The sequence below is a fragment of the Argopecten irradians genome, chromosome 7 (assembly GCF_041381155.1).
Source record: "Argopecten irradians isolate NY chromosome 7, Ai_NY, whole genome shotgun sequence".
Lineage (NCBI taxonomy): Eukaryota > Metazoa > Mollusca > Bivalvia > Pectinida > Pectinidae > Argopecten > Argopecten irradians.
The window spans coordinates 30335208-30356054 of NC_091140.1; the positions used below are offsets into that span (position 1 = coordinate 30335208).

The window sequence follows — 20847 nt, forward strand, 5'->3', positions numbered from 1 at the left end:
CCAATTTTCAACACAATATGACCTATGTATAAAGACCACATGCCTATAGATCAATTTTACTTTGTCTCTTAGGTGGTCTTCATATTGAATGTAAAATTATATAAAATTATATAGAAAAAAATGTATAAATGTAGCTAAGTAATAATGACATGAACATCTGTATATTGACACCATAATGATAACATCTTATTTCCTGTTCCCAACAGCCAATGCAAATCATTCCAATTCATAATTATACTAGGGTCACATGGGCAAAGTCTTTTAATAACAAGCGGACTGTGTAATCATACATATATATTTCATTTAAAAATAATTTAATGTCAATAAACAGAAGAAGCTAGTTCCATACATGTATATTAACAATTATTAAAACATGGCTATGATGTCATCTTTTGTTGTCCCCAGTACTTTATTTAGACTATTGTTCAAGTACTTGTTCTGTCTGTAGATTAGTACACCTTTCACTGTACATTAGTTTACCTGTAGCTGTAGATTAGTTTCAACTAATCTACAGTTCCAGGTAAACTAATGTACAATGAAAGGTAGAGAGTGACACTACATGCAGCATTGTAAAATTGGACAGATAAATAACAAATAAATGTAATCAAATTCAACATAAATGTAATAGAAAACTTCAATAGTACATATTATTACATATTTTCTGTTTTATATATTGATTCGTGGACATCGGCATAAATCCAATCGCATCAACCACAACGCATAAATTACTCCTTGTGTTGAAAATCAAGACTCTTTAGTATTTCGACAGCACAGGCAATCCTACAATGATGTTTTAATTTTAGATAGGTATATGTACTTTCTTTCTTTGGAAATTGAATGAATGCTTCCGGTATATTTCCCAATAATTTCACTGTTAATTGCTTCATTTCTTGAATATACATACACGTAACACATAAATCCACGTTTCCCAAATTGAATAATTTTGGTATAACTCCTTATCCAAGAATCACACAAAGCCTACTGAACAAATTTGAAATTTTAAACTTTCTTTTCATCACTTTGCCGTGTTCACTGAATTTCAATGTAGTTTCCATTATAATCCACTAAATCTTGATATTATGTTTTAGGACCAATCATATTCTTCATTTCATAATGTAGAGCGGTATATTCAAAATTAATACGTTTCCATGGTAATCCTCCATATCTTGTGGATTTCCGACAAGTTATATCCAAGTGAATGGTCTGCCTCTGACATAAAGAGCAGTTTAATTAATATATCACTAAATAAACTCTGTTATTGGAAATTTGATAATCATTTTAAATAGTTTGACTATCTGATCTGTACTGTCTGCCATGTTGCCTCTTGTACTGCTCCACTCAGAATGAAGAGAACTCAAACTCACAAAAAATTCTCTGGTAATAACATCGGTATGGAATTTCATGAAAAATTCATGCAATACATGCACAACCAGAGTAGACATATTACAACAATTACTGTGCTGACCTGTTCAGTGTCAAAGATGGATGAAGGCCTAACCTGTAGCTGTAGATTAGTTACACAATAGCCATAGTTAGCATTGTACATCAGAGTGCCATGTTTTAAGTAAGAGAAACACCTCAAACTGTAGATTAGATTTCAGATTTTATTTAAAAATAATTTATTGTCAATAAACAGAAGAAGCTAGTTCCATACATGTATATTAACAATTAGAACAAACAACAGGCTGGTCCTTTCCATGTGCTATACATGTTTATTGATATATGAATGAAACTGACTTAACCATCTGAAAAACTTTACAAACATACCGCTGAAATCAAGTACTATTATAAAGAAAAATTTATTTCATGTGGGAAACTTTTGCGAATTTCGCGATTAAAGTAAATTCGCGAAAATGTATCTTCGATATTCTTGCAAAATCTTATTAAAAGGTGTTTCCATTTAACTATCAAGATCCGCGAACTTTAATCTTCGCAAAAATTAGTGCTTTGAAACGGAAATCTCGAAATTGACTAGCCGCGAAAGAAATTTGATTTACAATAATAAACTTTTTTTTATTATTATAGATAGCGATATATAATGCGTTGTACTGCCTCTATTGTACCAAATACGGTAAAACAAGCACCCATAACAAACAATGTTAAATAAAATATAACTTTCAGTTTATGTTTAACACGTTTCCACGTTGATTGGTCCTCTTCGTCATCCGGGTTCCACAGAATAAATGTCATTATTAGAGGAGGAAACACAAATGCCAGAGAGCTGCCACACATGGCTCCTACTAGAGGCTGGACCATGTCAGTGTTCGGGACTGCCATTGCAAACAGTGCTAGAAAATTAACAATTACAAGCTAAAACTGGATTCTGGTTCCTACGTATCGTTTGTGTTATAAAGAATAAAGGTCAACATTGGAAGCTGACGTGCAAATATCAAGCAAAATTTATTTGACATCCCTTCACGTCTTTTTTATTTTTAAGCAAAATATTGTACTTGTACATTATGAGTAGAAAATATTGCAAGGTTTAATCATTAATTCATAAATATTATTCGTTTAAAACACTTTTTGGAAATGAATTTAATTTTGTACAATATTTTTTCATAGTCTGTTTATGTATTATCTTTATCGTTTAGATATTTGCTATACATCAATCTGATTAAAATACAAATCCTTAAAATCACTCCGGTCGATAGAGGGTTTGACAACATACTATAAATGGGTCATGTTCGGACACTTCAGATCAATTGCATTTTCTAAGCCTTGTTACATTAAATGATAACGTCATTTCGTCCTAGTATACATATACATTTAGCTTTGTTCTACTTAGCGACGTACACGAATCTTTTTTCCAACTACATATATTTCTTCAGCTGATATTCTTTTTCAAGATTCTGGAGGCAGCAATTTGATTGGCCATTTTCAGATCCTCTTATAAAATTCATTGATAATAATGATATGAAAATATAGACAAAAAACATTAATTTCGTTTCTATATGAGAGTTGCGAAATCGAGCTGGGATTTGTTACCATCTACGTAGACAATCGTGCGACGTCATATTTGACTATGAAATCAATATTACCTGTGTCATCACATGTACACGTATTATAAGTTTTTATAAAGATATTTCTTTGTAATTATTTTCTGTATACTTACTGATAAAAAGTAACAGTAGAAACCTCACAAGATATTCTCCATATCTGATCAAAGTCCCGGACCTAAGTCTCCTTTCAATTCCTTGCCATATAACTTTAGAAGGCACAAATATTTGGAAGCCGATAGTGGTATACAGAACAAAGATATTAAGAACTTTAAGTGATCTATATAACCTGGAAAAAAATGAAAATACTGATTAATCTACTGTAATATATAGTCGAATAGCATAAATCTAAATCACTGGACATAATTGACTAAATGATTAGATGTTGAAAGAATAATAACAGTAAAAAAATAAATACATACATACAATCCTTCCTTTTTAATCAATATGAGATAAACACTATATATTTGTTCTATATGTTTCAACACAACAATTTGGTCTAAGATTTCAGAATAATTCATGTTGACATGTTGTTATAGAATTGTTTTGTTATACCTTCTATCATTTATTTTAAATACGGATGCATCTCATTTTACACATGTACATAATATAAAATAGCAAATGAAATTAATGTAGCTTTTGTGGTTTTGAAATAAAATTCAACAAAGGATGGTGTTATGAGAACTATTTGAGAACTTTTTATTGTGCATTTTTAAACATGACACAAACGCAAAACGACAGACGAACTTTAACAATTTTACTATTGAAAGATAAAACTCGTATTCTAGTTATAGTCTAATACATTTATTCAAACAAATGGACACATAATCCACTCTTATAAAACTAATATAAGAATTAAATGAAATATATAACAAAGAATATACATGTAATGCAATCCTTAATATCCTATAATTAAAACTGACAAGGTAAGGGTTGGATAAAATACGGCAACTACTGATAAGTTGTGTATGGCATAAAGCTGAAAATAAAAGTTAAGTAGAAGGTATTCGCTGCTCTAAAATAATCGATGTCTAAACAATAAGAACTCGCTTCGAATTATGATTATACAATAATACATACTTACGGTTGATCAGTTGGTAAATTCAAGAGTAACGACGGCTGGGTATCTTCACCAAACTTTAGAAAACCGTAGAAACCAGTAGCAGCATACAGACTAATAAGAAGGGTCATTCCAAGACTCGCGAGACCATTCCAACCTCCGTAACTCTCCCTGTGTATCATTCTGTTCTCTATTGGAAGAACCTGGTGGTAAACATTTATTATCTCCCTTGGATAAAAGTGATTATACCATATACTGTAAAACATCTTGCGATTAACTTCGGAAAATTATTCCATATATTTCCATTCATTTTTATATCCACGAAAGTTGATCTTCCCGCACTTGTTTTGAAATGGAAATCGTAAAATGTTGTAGCAAATAAGTTATATGTGATTAACATTTTTTTAATAAAGAAGCGCGATATCTAAAATTGCATTACGAAGGCACAAGCGCATGTATGAAGATTAAAGACATCCCAGAGAAGAGAAACATGGTAATGAGAATTAATCAGCACTGGGCACAGTAAACTACCGTAACCAACAATGCTCGCAATATCTTACGTTTTCATGGCTTGCAACGTTTTCATGGTTATTCTATCTGAAATCAGCTTACTGTCTTTAAATGATAGTACCGTTTCGATAATTGAAAGAAAAATAGAAAATGTATCAAGATTTACTCGCGGTTCCTATACCTTCGTATGATAACACCAAAAAGAAAAATTGCAACAAGGTATACCACGTTCATTTTCCCGCAAGGTGCTCAAAAATAATAATACGCAAAAATAGATTGTGTCACAGAAGTCTCTTCGCAGTGTTTGTTTAAAATGTGTTTAGATATACTCACGGTGCCTATACCTTCATAGGAAAACATCAGATTGGAAATTGCCACAAGTACTAATCCGCGTTCTGGTGACAAGCCTGTGAACCATTGTCGTGTTCCAATGTCAGGTAAATCTCTGCAGATATACTGAAATACTATGATGAGGTTGACGGCGTTTAACATGTTACCAAGTGTAGAAAACGGAGCTAGAATCCTTAACGTTGTCACCATGCAAATCGGAAGTAACGTCAGACAGAAAATCAGAACATACGGACGAAGGAATATGTGGCCCTCTATATACACTTTTACCACCTGAAACGAAGACAGCAAAGTTAAATATGAGGCATGGTTATAAAGATATGTGAAAAAGTTTATATTAAAATTAGTTTTGGGGAAAATCAAAGGAAATATTTTTTAAGTAGCTATAGTACGCTTTTGGAGTTTGAAATCAACGTTGATTTTGAAAAGGCATCGACACATATATGGGGGCATGCAATAATTCATGTCTAACTTTGGTTTCACAAATCATTGCTAGGCCAAGTTGATTTGATAATTAGAATTTCTAATTGCACAAAACTCTCATTCGAAAAAATAAATCTAAGAATAATTGCTGAAAATACGACATAAAAATCCATTTGATTGACGTAAAAAAATTAACTTTTCAACTTCTGTAATTATAAGATGCCTTCTAGATCTTTATGATTAAGATTATGATGCAAAACACTTACACTTTAGACACAAATCTCATTCAGTTTATGTGTGTTTTACCTGCTGCAGGTAAGACGACGCTAAAGCCACGTAGACAACACAATATCCCACATTGGCTATTATCAACAATACGGCAATTATTGTCCTATAAGATAAAAGAATAGCATTCATAATTGCCATATTATTATTTTCATTCGTATTTATGTTGCGTAATAAATAATGAAATCTCATATAATGACAGCGTGAAAATTATCATCAAGCGCTTAATATTCAACCATCACTACCATGTGGACTTTTAGAACTTTCATCTACTCTATAGCTAAATTTAGTATATGTGTTAGGGGTGTATCAAAACTGGTGATTAGCACCACAAACTATCAATAACAAGATACATCAACTGTCACATATATAAAATAAATACCCATTTACTGCCACAGATGTCATTGAATAAAGCGTAGAGTATATATTAAAACAGCATTTGAACAGTTATCTTTATTGCGCGCAACACGTGGCTTCATGATAACATTATTACACTTTTAAGTTCAAAATTACTGAAACTTTCAATTTTGTATTTCAACTTGTTTTTTAACAGGCTACCGTAGCTCGTACATCCGCTACTATGAAATAACTTCGCTTGTGAACGATTGTCGCGTATTTCGTATGGTATTGACAAACGCAAAAATGAATCGTTTTGAAATTGTTTCAAACAACGGTAGAGTAGAATCATATAACGCGAAATGAAATCGCAGTGAAAACGCGAAATTAAGTCATCGTAAAAATACTGTATAACTACTAAAATTTTTAGTTTGATTTTTTAGTTTTTAATTTCGCTATTTTTGCGAATTATGAATCAAATTTGCCAAATTTTATACTTCATTTAAATTATCAAACTCCTGGTTTTAAATCTTACAGCCTCTCGTATGAATGATGCTTTCAAAGGCTACAGAGATAATCCGCGAAAATGAATTCGAGAATAAGTTCAAACAGTAAATCGCGAAAATTTGCACCCGCAAATAACTATACAGTAAGTCTACATGTTATATAACTATACAGTAAGTCTACATGTTATCTAAGATGCGAAACATATTGATGTTACATATTGAAAATATTTTTTTTCATTAATTTATATTCATTTATTTCGATGAATATGTTAACAAAAACGCAAAATATGTCACGATTTGTACATCTTCCATTTTTTATCAATTGCTTTTAAACACGTACGCGTTTTACCAAAAAGAGATTCTTCATTAATCCGTTTGTATTACAACTGAAATGACCTGGGTTATAATATTGGCATGAGACAAGGACAGACAACTCATGAGCATAAAGACGATACTTACCTTGGTACAGTATTGAAATCCCGTGAAAACTTCGGTCCTATAGACAACGCATGACCGAACAGATCGACATAATCCAGCGACTGTACTTTGAGCCTAAGAAATGAAAACAACAGTAAGCGAGCAAACGTAAAGCGAAAACATTGTGACGCGTTTTACGATTAAAAAAAGATAAATTTGGCAGTATAATTATCTTGATATTTATTCGAAAAGTGATTAAGTAGTATTGTCAACTACGACATTAAATTTAAATGTCATGTGATCTTCTGCTGATGTAAATGGCGCAGGATGGGTATTGAAAATTGATAGATATAGATAGTTTATGTATTTATATTTTTGAAAACTGGGCCTTTAAGAAACATGTTTTAAAAATGTATAATAGTTTTATATGGTTTTATTGTATCCATCCTCGATACTCTAGGGGTTACTATCAATGACGTTATATCCACCTCTAGGCAATATCATGGTAAAGCTGGAAAAAACCAGAAGACACGGAATTTGATACTTCGCTACACATCAAAGGAATTGTATAACGGTACACTGCGGTGACTGTTTTGCTTGAAAGCTAGGCGTCACTCTCTCTGTAATTTTCAAATGAAGTCTTTAAAGGGCTGTGATTGGTCAGTATTTTCTCCTGGACTGTCTCTAGTTTTACAATAAGGTAGTCTTGAATATAACGACTGCGATAGTAACCCCTAGAGTATCTAGGATGTCCTGTCTCATCTCAAACACAATTTGTCACACACGTACATAACTTCTGTTTTACCATCACAAGATTAGGTATGCATATCAATGTAGTGATATTAAGCTCAGGAGATCGGGTATGGAGATTGAGTTACTATCTATTGCCGCCGTCTGTACCTCTCTGGATAAAGATGAAAGGTGGTGGATTATCTATACACTCGTCCACACCGATTAACTTACGTTTCATCAGTAACAAATTTGAATTTCGATTTTCTCTGTTAATTTATTCTGCATAATTTATAGATAAAATAATGATATTCTAATGAGACTGTATCATATTAGCAAATATGATGACATTAAAGGTGAATATTTGAATATATTAAATCTAAAAATTATATATTTGATATATTTGTTCAAATATGAAAAAAAAATAAACTTAACTTAACTCGCTTTCGGATTCTTTACTTGACTTTACTTTAAAGCGATTGGCAAAAGAAATACCATTAGAAAATGTAAATGTGAACTACATTTGGGTTTAAACATGCCATGATTGGCAATATCTTTACTTCATCCGTTCACAAGTCAACCATCTAACGATAGAGGAGTGATTCGTGGGTTTCGGACGATGCCGTTGTTTAAATGAATATTTTTTTTAATGATCGCATTCGCAATAGAACTTCGTTTTGCGTTAAAACTGAAAATCAGTATATTCGAAAAAAAGACATCATATTCCCTACTTGAGAATGTGGTAATAATTTCAATCACGATTTGGCTTGGTTGTATTTATTTATGTCAGCATGGGATCATATTATGTATCGGTTATGTGTATGGTGAGGAAATGGCTTTGGAAACTACGATAGTTTTAACGAGGGAGTTGTTTGAATATTTGTAAATCTAGTCCGGTATATACTCTAATCCTTGCACATTTTTGTCCTAATTAATTTTGATCTCTATTAACCATGTTTTGGCTATAAGTATTTTTCGGGGTACTCTGGCTTTCTCCATCATCAACGTCAAACTATATGTAACACATTGTTACTGTAAATGTACTTTCGCTAAAATAAAACTACCGCTAAAAATAAGTGTGTTTACAGTATTTGTGATAAATAACTTACCTTTTACACATGATTTGGGAGCATCTAATTAGCGTTATTATGTTGAAGGTGGCCATCAGTCCGACCAGGAGTACTCCAATGGTTCCAGACTATAAGGTAAAAAGAGTTGTTTATGGTGATATGACAATATCCTATATAATATTATAATCAAAATGGGAGGTTGTGCATTTTACACAACAATGGTACATTGTAATTGCACTTACATCATACATTTACGTCTTCTCTTCTGTTTTGTTTTTGTTGTTGTTGTTGGTTTTTTTATTTATTTTTTTTTTTGTTTTTTTAGGGGGATATACTAATGAGGGCAAAATATTGCAAGAACAATGGTATTATTGCCTCATAGCATTGTAAAGGAAGGAAATAGTGCAGGAGTCATATCATCACGAGACATTACTACATATAGTAACTAGGCTATGATGTATTTAGTACACAATCTTCACAGTTGTATAACATCCCGTGGTCTTTTCATCGGGTAAACAAGAGTTAGTATCGACATGTTTATGTGGTTTTTTTTATTAAACAAACAAAATGTGTGACTTTTTGTATACAACTGAGCAAAGTTAAAACAACAAACTATACTGGTACAAAAATGTTTAAAGAAACGATACTGCTCATTTGAACGATAATTGGTTGATTAATCATGTAAATTTATGTCTAATTAACATAACGAAATGATATAAAATCACTTGCTTTGCTTTAAATTGGTGAGCAATCAGTAATTTATTCCATGTAAGGCATAGTGCGATGCACGTTTTTTCTGGACGCAATCAGTTATTTTAAAAACATTTTTTTTCCTGAACAGGAATGCTCAGGCTGGGGCAGCGGGGAATTGGATTCGGTAATTAATAATAACACGCTAACGCGCGTGATGCAATTTGTCTGCGATACTGGGAGAATTGTAGGACCATAAATCCCCCAGGAAGGCCATTAAAGCTTAAATATGCATTTTGTTTATCATTTTCTTACATACCCAGAGTCCAAGGAGTTTCATATTGTACGGCATCGTCAGCATTACGGGTGTTATAAATCCTCTCGTAAAATGCATAAAACTGGCAAAGTTTCTGTAAAAACATAGCAATATTTTATTTTACCATAGTAGTGAGCAGCCTACGCATATACTGTAAACCTTGTTATTTTTGCGAATTCAAATTTTAGCGTTAAATTGGTTTTGAATAAGTGAGTGCAATGTTGAATACGCATTTGTAAAATAATTGCTTTGTCAATGATTTTCAGAAAATACAATTAGCACAAGAAATTTCTGGAGCGTTAAATTTAATGTGTTAAATACACGTTTACAATATAATTAATGTTATTACCATTTATTTACGTGAAACATTTATCTTATATGACTAAAGAGAAATAATTACACATATGTCCGATACAAAAAATGAGCCTTACTTTGAACGCTGCAAACGTTCTTTAAGTTATCACAAAACTCTATTTTAAACAAGTGAGCTCAATGGCAGATGCGCCATTTGATAATTGTTAAAAAGTCTTAGAAGCCTTATACACATCAATTAACTTAACGCAATATTTCTTCGCAAAAAATTCCTTTGATTTAATGAATATCTTGACTTAAAATTCTCCATAGGCAAGCACTACATTTATAAGGAAGACTCCTTATCTTTAGATTTTCTCTTAACTTCTGTAATGCTTTCCAATGGGAAATATATGTTACGAAAATGAATGTAAAACTGAGCCTTATATATCTGTCCTAATGAACATTAGATGACGATAATTTTATTTACGATATTTTGTCAAAGCTTTCTATTGGTGTGTCTTTGTTTTCAGAATCAGGACATTGCTTCTCGGTCTTTTCATTGTGTAATGTTGGCGGTAACGATAATCCATTTTCAAGAGGTTCTGTGAGCTTCGTGCCATAGTCATTTTTATCTGGGACCAAGGACTGAAGTTCCATGACTGTCTTGTAGAACAATATATCACCCACTCATTTCAAAATCTACAAAAATATGATAAAAAGCTTCATTACTTTGACATACCATTATATACTGAACAACATGAAATATTCTTGGGTACTTTTTTCGTGCTTTGGAACTTTCAAAATATTTCGTTGATTTAAATTTTCGTAGTGTGCCTATAGAAAAATGGTGACAATTTCATGAAAAACATCATTCATTGTCCATAACAGTCATTTAAACCACGAAAATCATTTAAACCACGAAAATATCACGTTACACAGTACAAAGTTAAAATAAAGCAGGGATTACTGTAAATGTGCTTATTTTGGCGGAATTACATTTTAGCGCAGATTTGACTTTACACTGCCTATTTGTATGATAAATGCGCTTTGTAGGGTATTGTGTTTACAATAATAACGCCATTCAGAAATTCTATTGTTTCAACACACAACCTCTTGTTCAAAAACCACTGAAATATAATCAATGCGCTACATATGTACGTTACAGTATATGCAATTGTTATATTATATGTTTGATCCACTGTGCATGGTTTTCTGTTTATGAGTTCCTTTAAATATTTATTATATTATGCTCTCAACACTAACTTTTTGTACTAATTACAGAAGAGGGAAGATATGTCCGCAATAACTGTTTGTCCATGTCTGGTAATTTTATGTCAAAATGATTTAAGCCATAATACGTAAATCTTGTTTTACATTTTACCCCTAAAATTTCCTAATGGACTGATCTAGTTTTTTTTTTTATTTAAATGTGTCTTTATGGATGAATGAGTAAATAATCATTGGATATACTAGGCCGTCTGTTTGTGGTAAACGACTCGTGTAACTCACATCAAAGATGGTCGAGATTATATCATATGATTTACGCACCGTGAAATAGAAAATCACTTGAAGCGTATCAAAATCATCGATCGATGAAATTATGAATGACGAAAGGATAACTTCTCTTGGTCGTGAAACCAACGGTTATCTCCAAACTGTCAAAAACTGTCACAGCAGACCAGGATAATATCACAACATGATGTCACAACAGTATGAATAGAAGAACACTAGAACACTTTGGTATAATGTCGTATGTATATGGCACAAAATGGCACAGTAGAATGTCATAAAAGAACCTCTTAGTATAACGTCACAGTAGAAATTCACAGTTGTACGTCACAGTAGAAAGTCACAGTATAATTTTTGATAGAATGTTACAGTAGCACGTCACAGTAGGCATTAAGCAGAATGTCACATGTACAGCAATGTAACAGTATAAAATTACAACAAGAATGAAGTCAAAGCCACATAAGAATATCACCACAAAAGCAGTGAAAGTATGGTAGAACACAAATTTGACCTTATTTCAGATTGATTTAATCTATTAAACCCCGATTTGTTCGAATGTTAGTTCATCATCTGACTGTTTATGACGTATTTAAAAAAAGCCGCGGTGGCCGAGTGGTTAAGATGTCCCGACATATTACCACAAGCCCTCCACCTCTGGGATGCGAGTTCGAATCCCATGTGGGGCAGTTGCCAGGTACTGACCGCTGGGCGGTGGTTTTTCTCCGGGTACTCCGGCTTTCCTCCACCAACAAACCTGGCACGTCCTTACTTACATGACCCTGGCTGTTAATAGGACGTAAAACTAAACAAACAAACAAACAAACAAACAAGACTGTGGAAACTATTTTGAAAATTTCATCGTGTTTGTTATAATATGAACAGACAGCTACAGTATAATTAAGTTAGTCAACATGCAGGCGGAGATAATTTCGCACTGAAATATAGCCACAACATTGTATAATAAATCTTCACTAAGTAAGTTATCAAATTACCCATAAATCGAGTCAGCCTATCTTCTACAATTAAATTAAGACTATGACATTTTTAAAACGCAGATGTTATAGTTAGATAGTGTAAATATTACACTGTAATATTTTTTGCATAAGTCACTAGTGTTATATAACCTGGAACACTTTTCATTAGTTGGAAAATTATTACGTCATGGCTTGATGTCAGTTTATCTGTTTTTATATGATGATATTCGACACTCGTCTCGAAGTTTTCATTTGTGTTCGCAAAAGCCGAAAAAATAAAGAAATAACGTAAAATATCATGTGAATTTACATTTAGTACGAAAAGACAATAGTAAATATTTTTCGGTAAAAAAAGAAAACAAATATAAGGTTGACAAAGTACTGTTTTCAAAATTTCAACAATTTCAAACCACTGTCGGCTACTAAAGGCTTCACCTACCTGTATTATACCTATCATGTGTACTCACACGCTACAATAACCACTTATATTTAACGACACAAAGAGTTAAGCCCTTTTCTCGTCTCGCCTTGATAGCCGCTCAATATGAAACCAGAGCAAGTCCAAACAATAAAAGCTAGTTGTACGCAAAAGGTGAAATGCAAATGAGGCACATTAAAAAAGATGCCAACTAGATCGAAACGAGGACGTAGTGAGATAAGCTGGATACAATGAGGCTAGTGTTAAAAAGAAGGAAATAATGCATTCTTCACAGTATATATATCACCGTAAGAACCGGTTTCAGGCTACTCAGTTTACACTGTAAAATTCACAACTTTAGTATGTTTTGTTTACGATGTTTAGTTTATACATGTACAATACCATTCAGAAATCTTCCACGAGAAAACTATCTATCATTTTTCTCAATAACAAAAACAGCAAGCCGAGCAATAAATGTAGTGATAATTCAGTACTCAATATTTAAAGACAATTAAATATTACTCACTGAATTTAAAAAATAAATGGTTCTTTAATCAAATGATAATTTGTGTCAGTTTTTAATCTTAAAGGAAAACCAAAATATACAGTAAGAAAATTACATGCGGTCAATTTTTAACAACTTCAACACGCAGCCCTTGACATTTCGAGATATAATTCAATTTGACACTGATCGTTTATCCATACTGAAAATTTCAAAAATCGAGATAACATCACTATTATTGTTTTCGTTTTGACAAAATATTATTTAGTCAAATTAGTTTTGGTGAAAATCTTGTTTGCAGTAAGAAATAAAATCCTGCCCGCACTGCCTTTTAATTTTGGTAAATATGAAATGAATGTACAACCTACCTGCATCCCTCTAGGTTTATCCTTCCGTTTTCTGATTTCAATATCAACATTGTCCATTAAGAGTGTATGAAGTTTAACACGTCTGCTACACCAGATGAACACATATGTAAATAAGCAAGTTGGTTTTTTATGATCAGCGGAGCGTGAAGATGTAGCAGCGACGGTATCATATCTTTTGAAATATACAACAGGTTGTAATATTAATTATGCTTCAGCGTCATATGAACTCTTTTGGTCCGTTTTTGCTGATATTTGCGTATTGTTTTAATGGCTCATTACACAATGTGATATTTGTGTTTTAATGAATGGGAGACTGGTGTTTGGTATTTTCATTTTATTGAATGGGAGACTGGCGGTCTGTCTTTTCATTTTAATGAATAGGAGACTGGTGTTCTGTCTTTCTATTTTAATAGATGAGGACTGGTGCTATGTCTTTTCATTTAATGCATGAGAGACTGGTTTCTGTCTTTTCATTTTAATGAATGAGAGACTGTTTTTTGTCTTTTCGATTAAATGAATGAGAGACTGGTTTCTGTCTTTTCATTTTAATGAATAGGAGACCGGTGTTTTGTCTTTTTATTTCAATGACTGCTATTCTGTCTGTAGCACCTGGGACACGACTTCGAGGACAGTCAACCACATGGGTCTTAGAATTAGGCACAGTCTATATCAATTTGACCTACCAGGTTGTCGTCCATAGACCATTTAAGACAGTTCATAAGTCTTGCTCAAACCTAGATAAAATTCGTAGTCTACGTGATGTATAGTACGCACTATATACTATGTAGAGTATATTATATACAACCGGTTGTTTTATCTAGACATCTATACCACCTAAAAATGATCTATGAACACACTGGAGGACCGAAGTTGATATAAATTTTAACTAATTTTCACACCGTGTGCAGTCGATAGATGACGATGGCTAGATAATGGAGGCAGGGTAGGAGTTGTTTGAGATGAATAATTTTAGTGCCAACATATCAAATTATTCAGGATTGGTTGAGTATTAGTTATCCGAAATTCACTCAGGATAAAGCTTCGTTTAGTAAGATATCGTTAACGTATGTGGTCATTAGGATTATTGGGGAAAATTTAGTGTTATGTCAATACCAAGCAACTTTCACAAACGGATTCCGAACTAGGTAAAAGGGTGGTCAGGATAACCACCCGGCAACCTCGCCTCTGATTAACGTGCAGCGCAATAGATGATATGTTTAAAAACTTTAAAGATGCACTCAACAGTGGAATAGACGCAAAGAATCGAATGATATCTAATCTTCGTATAAAAAATATTTCATCTCCTTAAACACAATAACGGCAATGGTTTAAATATAGAAACTACCCGAATAAAAGCATTGCTAGATTATATCTGTATACCAATGTAGTCTATTTGGGACAACATCAGACACCATGATGGCCGAGTACATGTAATATACATGTATGGGTTTTAAGGAAGGGCGCCGGAGTTTTAAAAGTAGACTTAAAAGCCTCGTCTAGACAAATTGTCTTTTAGATCTGACCTATAATTTAATGCCGGGTGTAATAAAAGAATCAGAAAACAAACACCCATGAGAAGATATTCCAAGGTCAATGTTCCCATTGGCAGTTTGTGTGTTGTCTGCGTCCCGTATTTAACAAAACACGGTCCATTTGCATACTGCTATTTCCTATCTCCTATTTGTATCGCTCATAAGAATGTCTATGTGTACAGCATGTTTTTTTGTAATCTGAGATGACGAGTTAACAATGGTGGCGATAGCTATGCACTCATTTTAAATTGTCAAAAATACAAAAGTTTACCTAGATTTGTATAACCCAGTTACGATATGAAAATTAATACGATAGTAAGCCAGTCTAGTTATCAAGAATGGGAAAACACCATCGGTATCGAGAAATCTTTACTGCCTACAACAATGTAAAACTGGTTTGTTCTGATGTATGGCATACTATACTCACATCGATAGATGTTTATTATTATTTCTTTATTTGCCTCAATAATGAAGATTACCTTATAATACAATATAATACATTTAAGTAGCAAATTACAAGTACAAATTACATGACATTTACTGAGAATAAGCCAATAATGGCCAATATCATGTTGTTCTAAGTAGGTTTGATGACAGCATTACTTTCCTTCAGAAATGATCAATTGGAGTTCGTCAGACAAAACCTTAGCACGGGATAACATTTTTGTGCACTCTATCTTGTTATTAATTATTTTGAATTATTATATTTGTTGAATCTACACACTGGCGCAAGAATAACACAACGATTCATGTGAATAAAAAAGGCCAACTTAAAATTCGCTTAGAATTTATTGCTATACATATTCAAAACAAATAAGAAAATAGAATAAAAATACATTGTACAAGCTCGAAAAAAATCCATATTGAAAAATGGTTTAATTTGGGATTAACAAAACACACCACAAAGACATGAGATGTATATAAATTAAAATTATTAATATCGGCCAGCAGTTTGATGAAATTTCGTTCAATCATTCCTTAAGGCTATTTTCCTAATCCACAAACCAAGACCATGCTCAGTGTTTGATAGATTTACATGTACCTTCCAAGAGGTTTGGGCAGTGTATATCAACACCTGGATTTTAAAGCCAAAATGAACGATCACCAGGTGTAATATAGCCACGCATCGTGCTTGCAAACGGACGTGTTTCTACGCAATGTCGGAGCAAACATCGTAGAACACATGATACAAAATGCACAGTCATACAGTTTGATTAATAGATGGCGATCTGTCAATAACTTCTTAAATATGTTAGTTTGTCAACAGATGGGGATTGTAATAATTATTTCATTTCTAAGTAAAATGAAAATAGAGTTGTCTCCCTTTGGTTAATTATTATAAAATCATATATGCAATATGATACGTAAGATGGTATCTTACAATGTAAAAACTAAATTGGAAAGGGTGTAAACAACTCTAGCATGTCCAAGTCATTGATATATTTAAAATCAACAAAATTTTGTAGAAAAAATGTATTTCTGAACATACAATTCATTGAGTTCACACAAAATGACATTCTGAACAAGCTTCCGATTCAAAAGTATACAGGAAAGATGTGCATTGCAATATGCTGTAACGTGGATAACTTAAGTAAGTTATTAAAGAAGCGATGAATTTGGATACAGAAATTCAAAATTCATGTTGTTTTTTTTTTTTTTTTTTTTTTTTTTTAAATTTGCAACAAACGCATATCAGCATGTAATCCAAAATGACGACAAATTTTATACACGTACACTTATGAGACAATTTTCACCATGACAAATACATTGGATCCATATAATCTTGGCAATAATTTTCTTTGTATCAGAGTGTTTATGCACTTGAAGAACTTGTAGAATCCCAGAAATATTGATGATACTTACATTTTCTTCATATTACACAGCATTGCATGTATACACGTGGTAATAAAATCGTTCCATAACTTTTAATTGTATGATTTATTTTGATTTGATTTCTGAAATAAGTTAAGTGCGTAATAAACTCTACAGTAGAAATCCAAATATCATTCCATTATTGCTGTGCTAAAAACCCATCTGCACCCTCTAGTGACGAACTCAGGCAAATTTTTACAGGGTTCATTTTTACTAGTCACTATTTCCTGTTCACTCAGATGAATAGAAAATACCTCGGTAATGATTTCACACGCCTCTAGCACATGAAAATAGGAAAGGACCAATTTGAGGATTACTTTGGCATTGATTTCTGTTTCTCTGAGCTTCAAATATATGGACTGTCTATTTAGTCTTGATATTGGTGCTTTATTACATGTATGAGCATAAATATATATAGTCAGTTAGCTTTAATGTCTCATTTAGGCAGGAAATGACGGCATTATTGCGTAAACTTATACACACACTATCGCGCCACACCATTAAACAACAATGTTCATTGAAGTTTTATACAACGTCACCACAAGACCTGATAAAGTTGAATAAATCCCAAATATCAGAAGTAAGTGAAATATAACGAGAGCTGTCGTTCGCTGTACATGTCCCGTCTTTGTAACCGGCAGCATTTCTTCATAGGTAAGCATTATTTTGATACTCACAGGAACAACTATTGTTCCAAAAAACGCCCATAGACACCCAGTAAGTGACATTAATAGCTGGAACTGTGGTATAATTAGTGTGAACCCGCCTGTAATAGAAATATGTTAATTGTATTTAGTATTATACAGAAGGTTTCAGCGTCCACAAAGCATAAACGACATTCATTGAAAAATACAATAATTGGCGTTTACTCATGTAGATGTATGTCTAGATAAAAAAAATGTAAAATGTTTTTTTTTTTTCTTTTTTCTTTTTTTTTTTGCTCTCTGTGGATCAATCAGTATATTTCATTAAATATAGTTTATAGTACTAGTGTCATGGATTCTTTTGCGGGACGCAATTAACCAATTTTAATATTTTCATCTTGAAGTAAAATAAGAAACACAAACTTTTCAATGGTGGTAATGGAGTAAAGTAAGTAACTTTAATAACTGAAGCAAAAATATACATTGTCGTCTGCTCCTTTACTTGATTGAGAAACAAATATCATTCGTCAGCGGTGTTACATCGTAATGATACATATAACGGTTATCGACATTTAGGAAATATGCTAGATATGAATGTAAGGTCATACGTACACACACTTGCCAGAAAGAGAAATCGGAAGACGTATTCTCCATAGTTCTGTATAACAGCTGATTGAAATAGACCTTGTATATTTCTCCAACTAATGTCAACAGGAACAAAGACCACGACTCCAGTTATGCAGTACAAGGACAGAAAAAACAGAATCTTTAACGATTTATACAACCTGTGGAATCAAACAAAAAGATAATGAATAAAACAAATCTCAAAAGCAACAAAACGGAATCATTTTATGTAAAGATAGTTTTCTTTTTTTCTATGAAATAGATTTTAATCAATAAGATTTCGTTTCGAATCCCTATATCAAGACATTTGAACATCACATTGTGTTATTTTGTATACAGCAAGGATCCCTAAGTCTCCTTTAAGATGCCCCACCGCCGACAGAGATAAACGATGCTCATCATTTGAACAATAATTGCTGTTCAATCGTTTATATATAAGGCAATTAACACAAAAAATAATATAAAATATTCTAATTGGCTTTAAGTGAATGCGCAATCAGTACTTTATTTCATATAAGTCATAGTGCTACGGACTTTTTTCGGAATGCAATAAATTATTAACATCTTAAAATAAAATAAGATCCCATACTTTTCAATTGTGTAAATTAAGAAGCTTTTGCAACTGAAGGGATATACTTAATCATCTGCTCCTGTGTTTGATAGAGATTTGTCAGCGGTGGAGCATCTTTAATTCTTCAAAGTCCATCTTTGCATTTAACAGAGTTATCTGCCCTTGCAGACAGGTAATGATTGTGACGTCATATGTTTTGTGGGAAAGTTGGGTCGTTTTCTCTTAAATTGATGACGTTATACTCGTATACACATGACGCCACAGTCAATATGCAAAGAATATCCGTGCGTTCCATTTGCAGTTTCATACTACTTGTATCGATACTAATCTGTTGTATCTCAAATGGAACGCACTGTACCAGCAAAACTGTACCGGTACAAGTGGTTCGTTTTCAGAAGCGTACCACTTGGATCCAGGATGGTGGACTCTAGATTTTTTATTTGTCACCGAAATGTTTTCTTTGTTGAAAACAAGACAGAGAGTAATATATCCAATGAAATTACATTGATTATTTATTTCAATGTATGCCGAAACTATTTGGGTATTACTTTTATATCAATTTTATGGTTAACAATATTCGAAGCGTGTCTTTCATATGGATGCCGGCGTCATAGAAAAATCCAAACGCGTTCCATTAGGCGGTGCCGTATATCTTTAGAGAAGCCTCAAGAATAAAGCAATGAAAATCATATCGGCAATTGTAATTTATTGTTAGTGTTGTGCAAATAAAAATGGGGCAACACCTAATTTGACATTTCCAGCATTGCACAGTATTTTTCACAGCTCCTATAAAGATGCTCCACCGCTGACAAATGGTATTTTTTCACTACCAAAAATAGCAGCAGACGATTGAGTATTTTTCTTCAGTTACAAAAGTTACTTACTTTACACCATTAGCGCCGTTGAAAAGTTTGAGCTTCTAATTTTACTTCAAGTTAAAAATATATATAAAAAAAAATTAATTGCATCCCGAAAAAATTCCGTGGCACTATATCCTATATGGAATGAAGTACTGATTGCGCATGACCCAAAGGCAAAATAAATTATTTTATATAATTTTTGTGTTAATTAGGCTTATGTATACACGACTAAACACTAATTATTGTTCAAATGATGAATATCATTTATGCTCTGTCGGCGGTGGAGCATCTTTAAGTATCTTTTGTGTTAGTTCCATGTGATATTTTATGAACTTCGTCTCGCCACGGCTGGGAAAAATAAAAACAATGTAATCGTTCAATAAAGTCTCATATGAAATGGCTTATTGAATATATACCTCAATAGAATAGTTTCACATTCCAATACGCATGCGTGGTATCAGTTATGCCCTTTGGTTTATATACATATTTACATAATAGTTGGATCTCATTTGGGAAATGTACCCTTCATTATCGCCGTGGCGATTGGATGAAATACAATTACATCGTACGTAGTTGTATATAAATTCTATATTGAATACCAATTATTGAGCGGCAGGTCAAGGAGATACATCACGTGCGTTGATTCTCCAAATTTGAGGTAACCATAGAAACCACACGCGGCATGGAAACAGGTTACAAACATGAGCGCTATACCAAGGACACCAGTCCAACCATCAAAGTGCTTTGTACTTTTCATTCTGGTCCGTACTGGTAACACCTACAGAGACAGATGTGGTTTAACACTTAGAATTTACTTAAGCATTGGACGTCTTTCAGTTGGCATTCATAGCCAAAATGCCAGCTGGACAGAGGCAAATTCAATGTGCGCGGTTATATTTACATTCCATAACAATTTTACGATGAAATAACAAGACATTTTTGCATCTATAATGAAAATAAAGGAATTCGTTGTCGTCAAACAAGGAACAGCCA

General features: G+C 32.8%; 2 protein-coding genes across 4 annotated transcripts in view; both read right to left on the reverse strand.

The window, feature by feature from the left end:
- Positions 1-1629: 1629 nt before the first annotated feature.
- On the reverse strand, positions 1630-13883 carry LOC138328110 (neutral amino acid uniporter 4-like). The gene is made up of 10 exons (XM_069274740.1): positions 13752-13883; positions 10468-10679; positions 9690-9780; positions 8720-8808; positions 6924-7016; positions 5644-5728; positions 4900-5187; positions 4081-4259; positions 3113-3285; positions 1630-2288 (listed from the first exon to the last, which is right to left on the reverse strand). The coding sequence occupies exons 2-10, from the start codon at positions 10635-10637 to the stop codon at positions 2020-2022; spliced, it is 1437 nt and encodes a 478-aa protein (XP_069130841.1). The 5' UTR covers positions 10638-10679; positions 13752-13883; the 3' UTR covers positions 1630-2019.
- A 3042-nt stretch (positions 13884-16925) lies between these two features.
- LOC138328111 (proton-coupled amino acid transporter 3-like) overlaps positions 16926-20847 on the reverse strand; it is a 37282-nt gene continuing 33360 nt past the window's right edge. For all 3 annotated transcript variants that reach the window (XM_069274742.1, XM_069274741.1, XM_069274743.1), the window contains 3 exons: positions 20454-20632; positions 18412-18584; positions 16926-17921 (listed from right to left, as the gene is read on the reverse strand). In XM_069274742.1, coding sequence (XP_069130843.1) covers positions 17656-17921; positions 18412-18584; positions 20454-20632 — 618 coding nt within the window. In that variant the 3' untranslated portion in view covers positions 16926-17655. The remainder of the gene's footprint in view (positions 17922-18411; positions 18585-20453; positions 20633-20847) is intronic.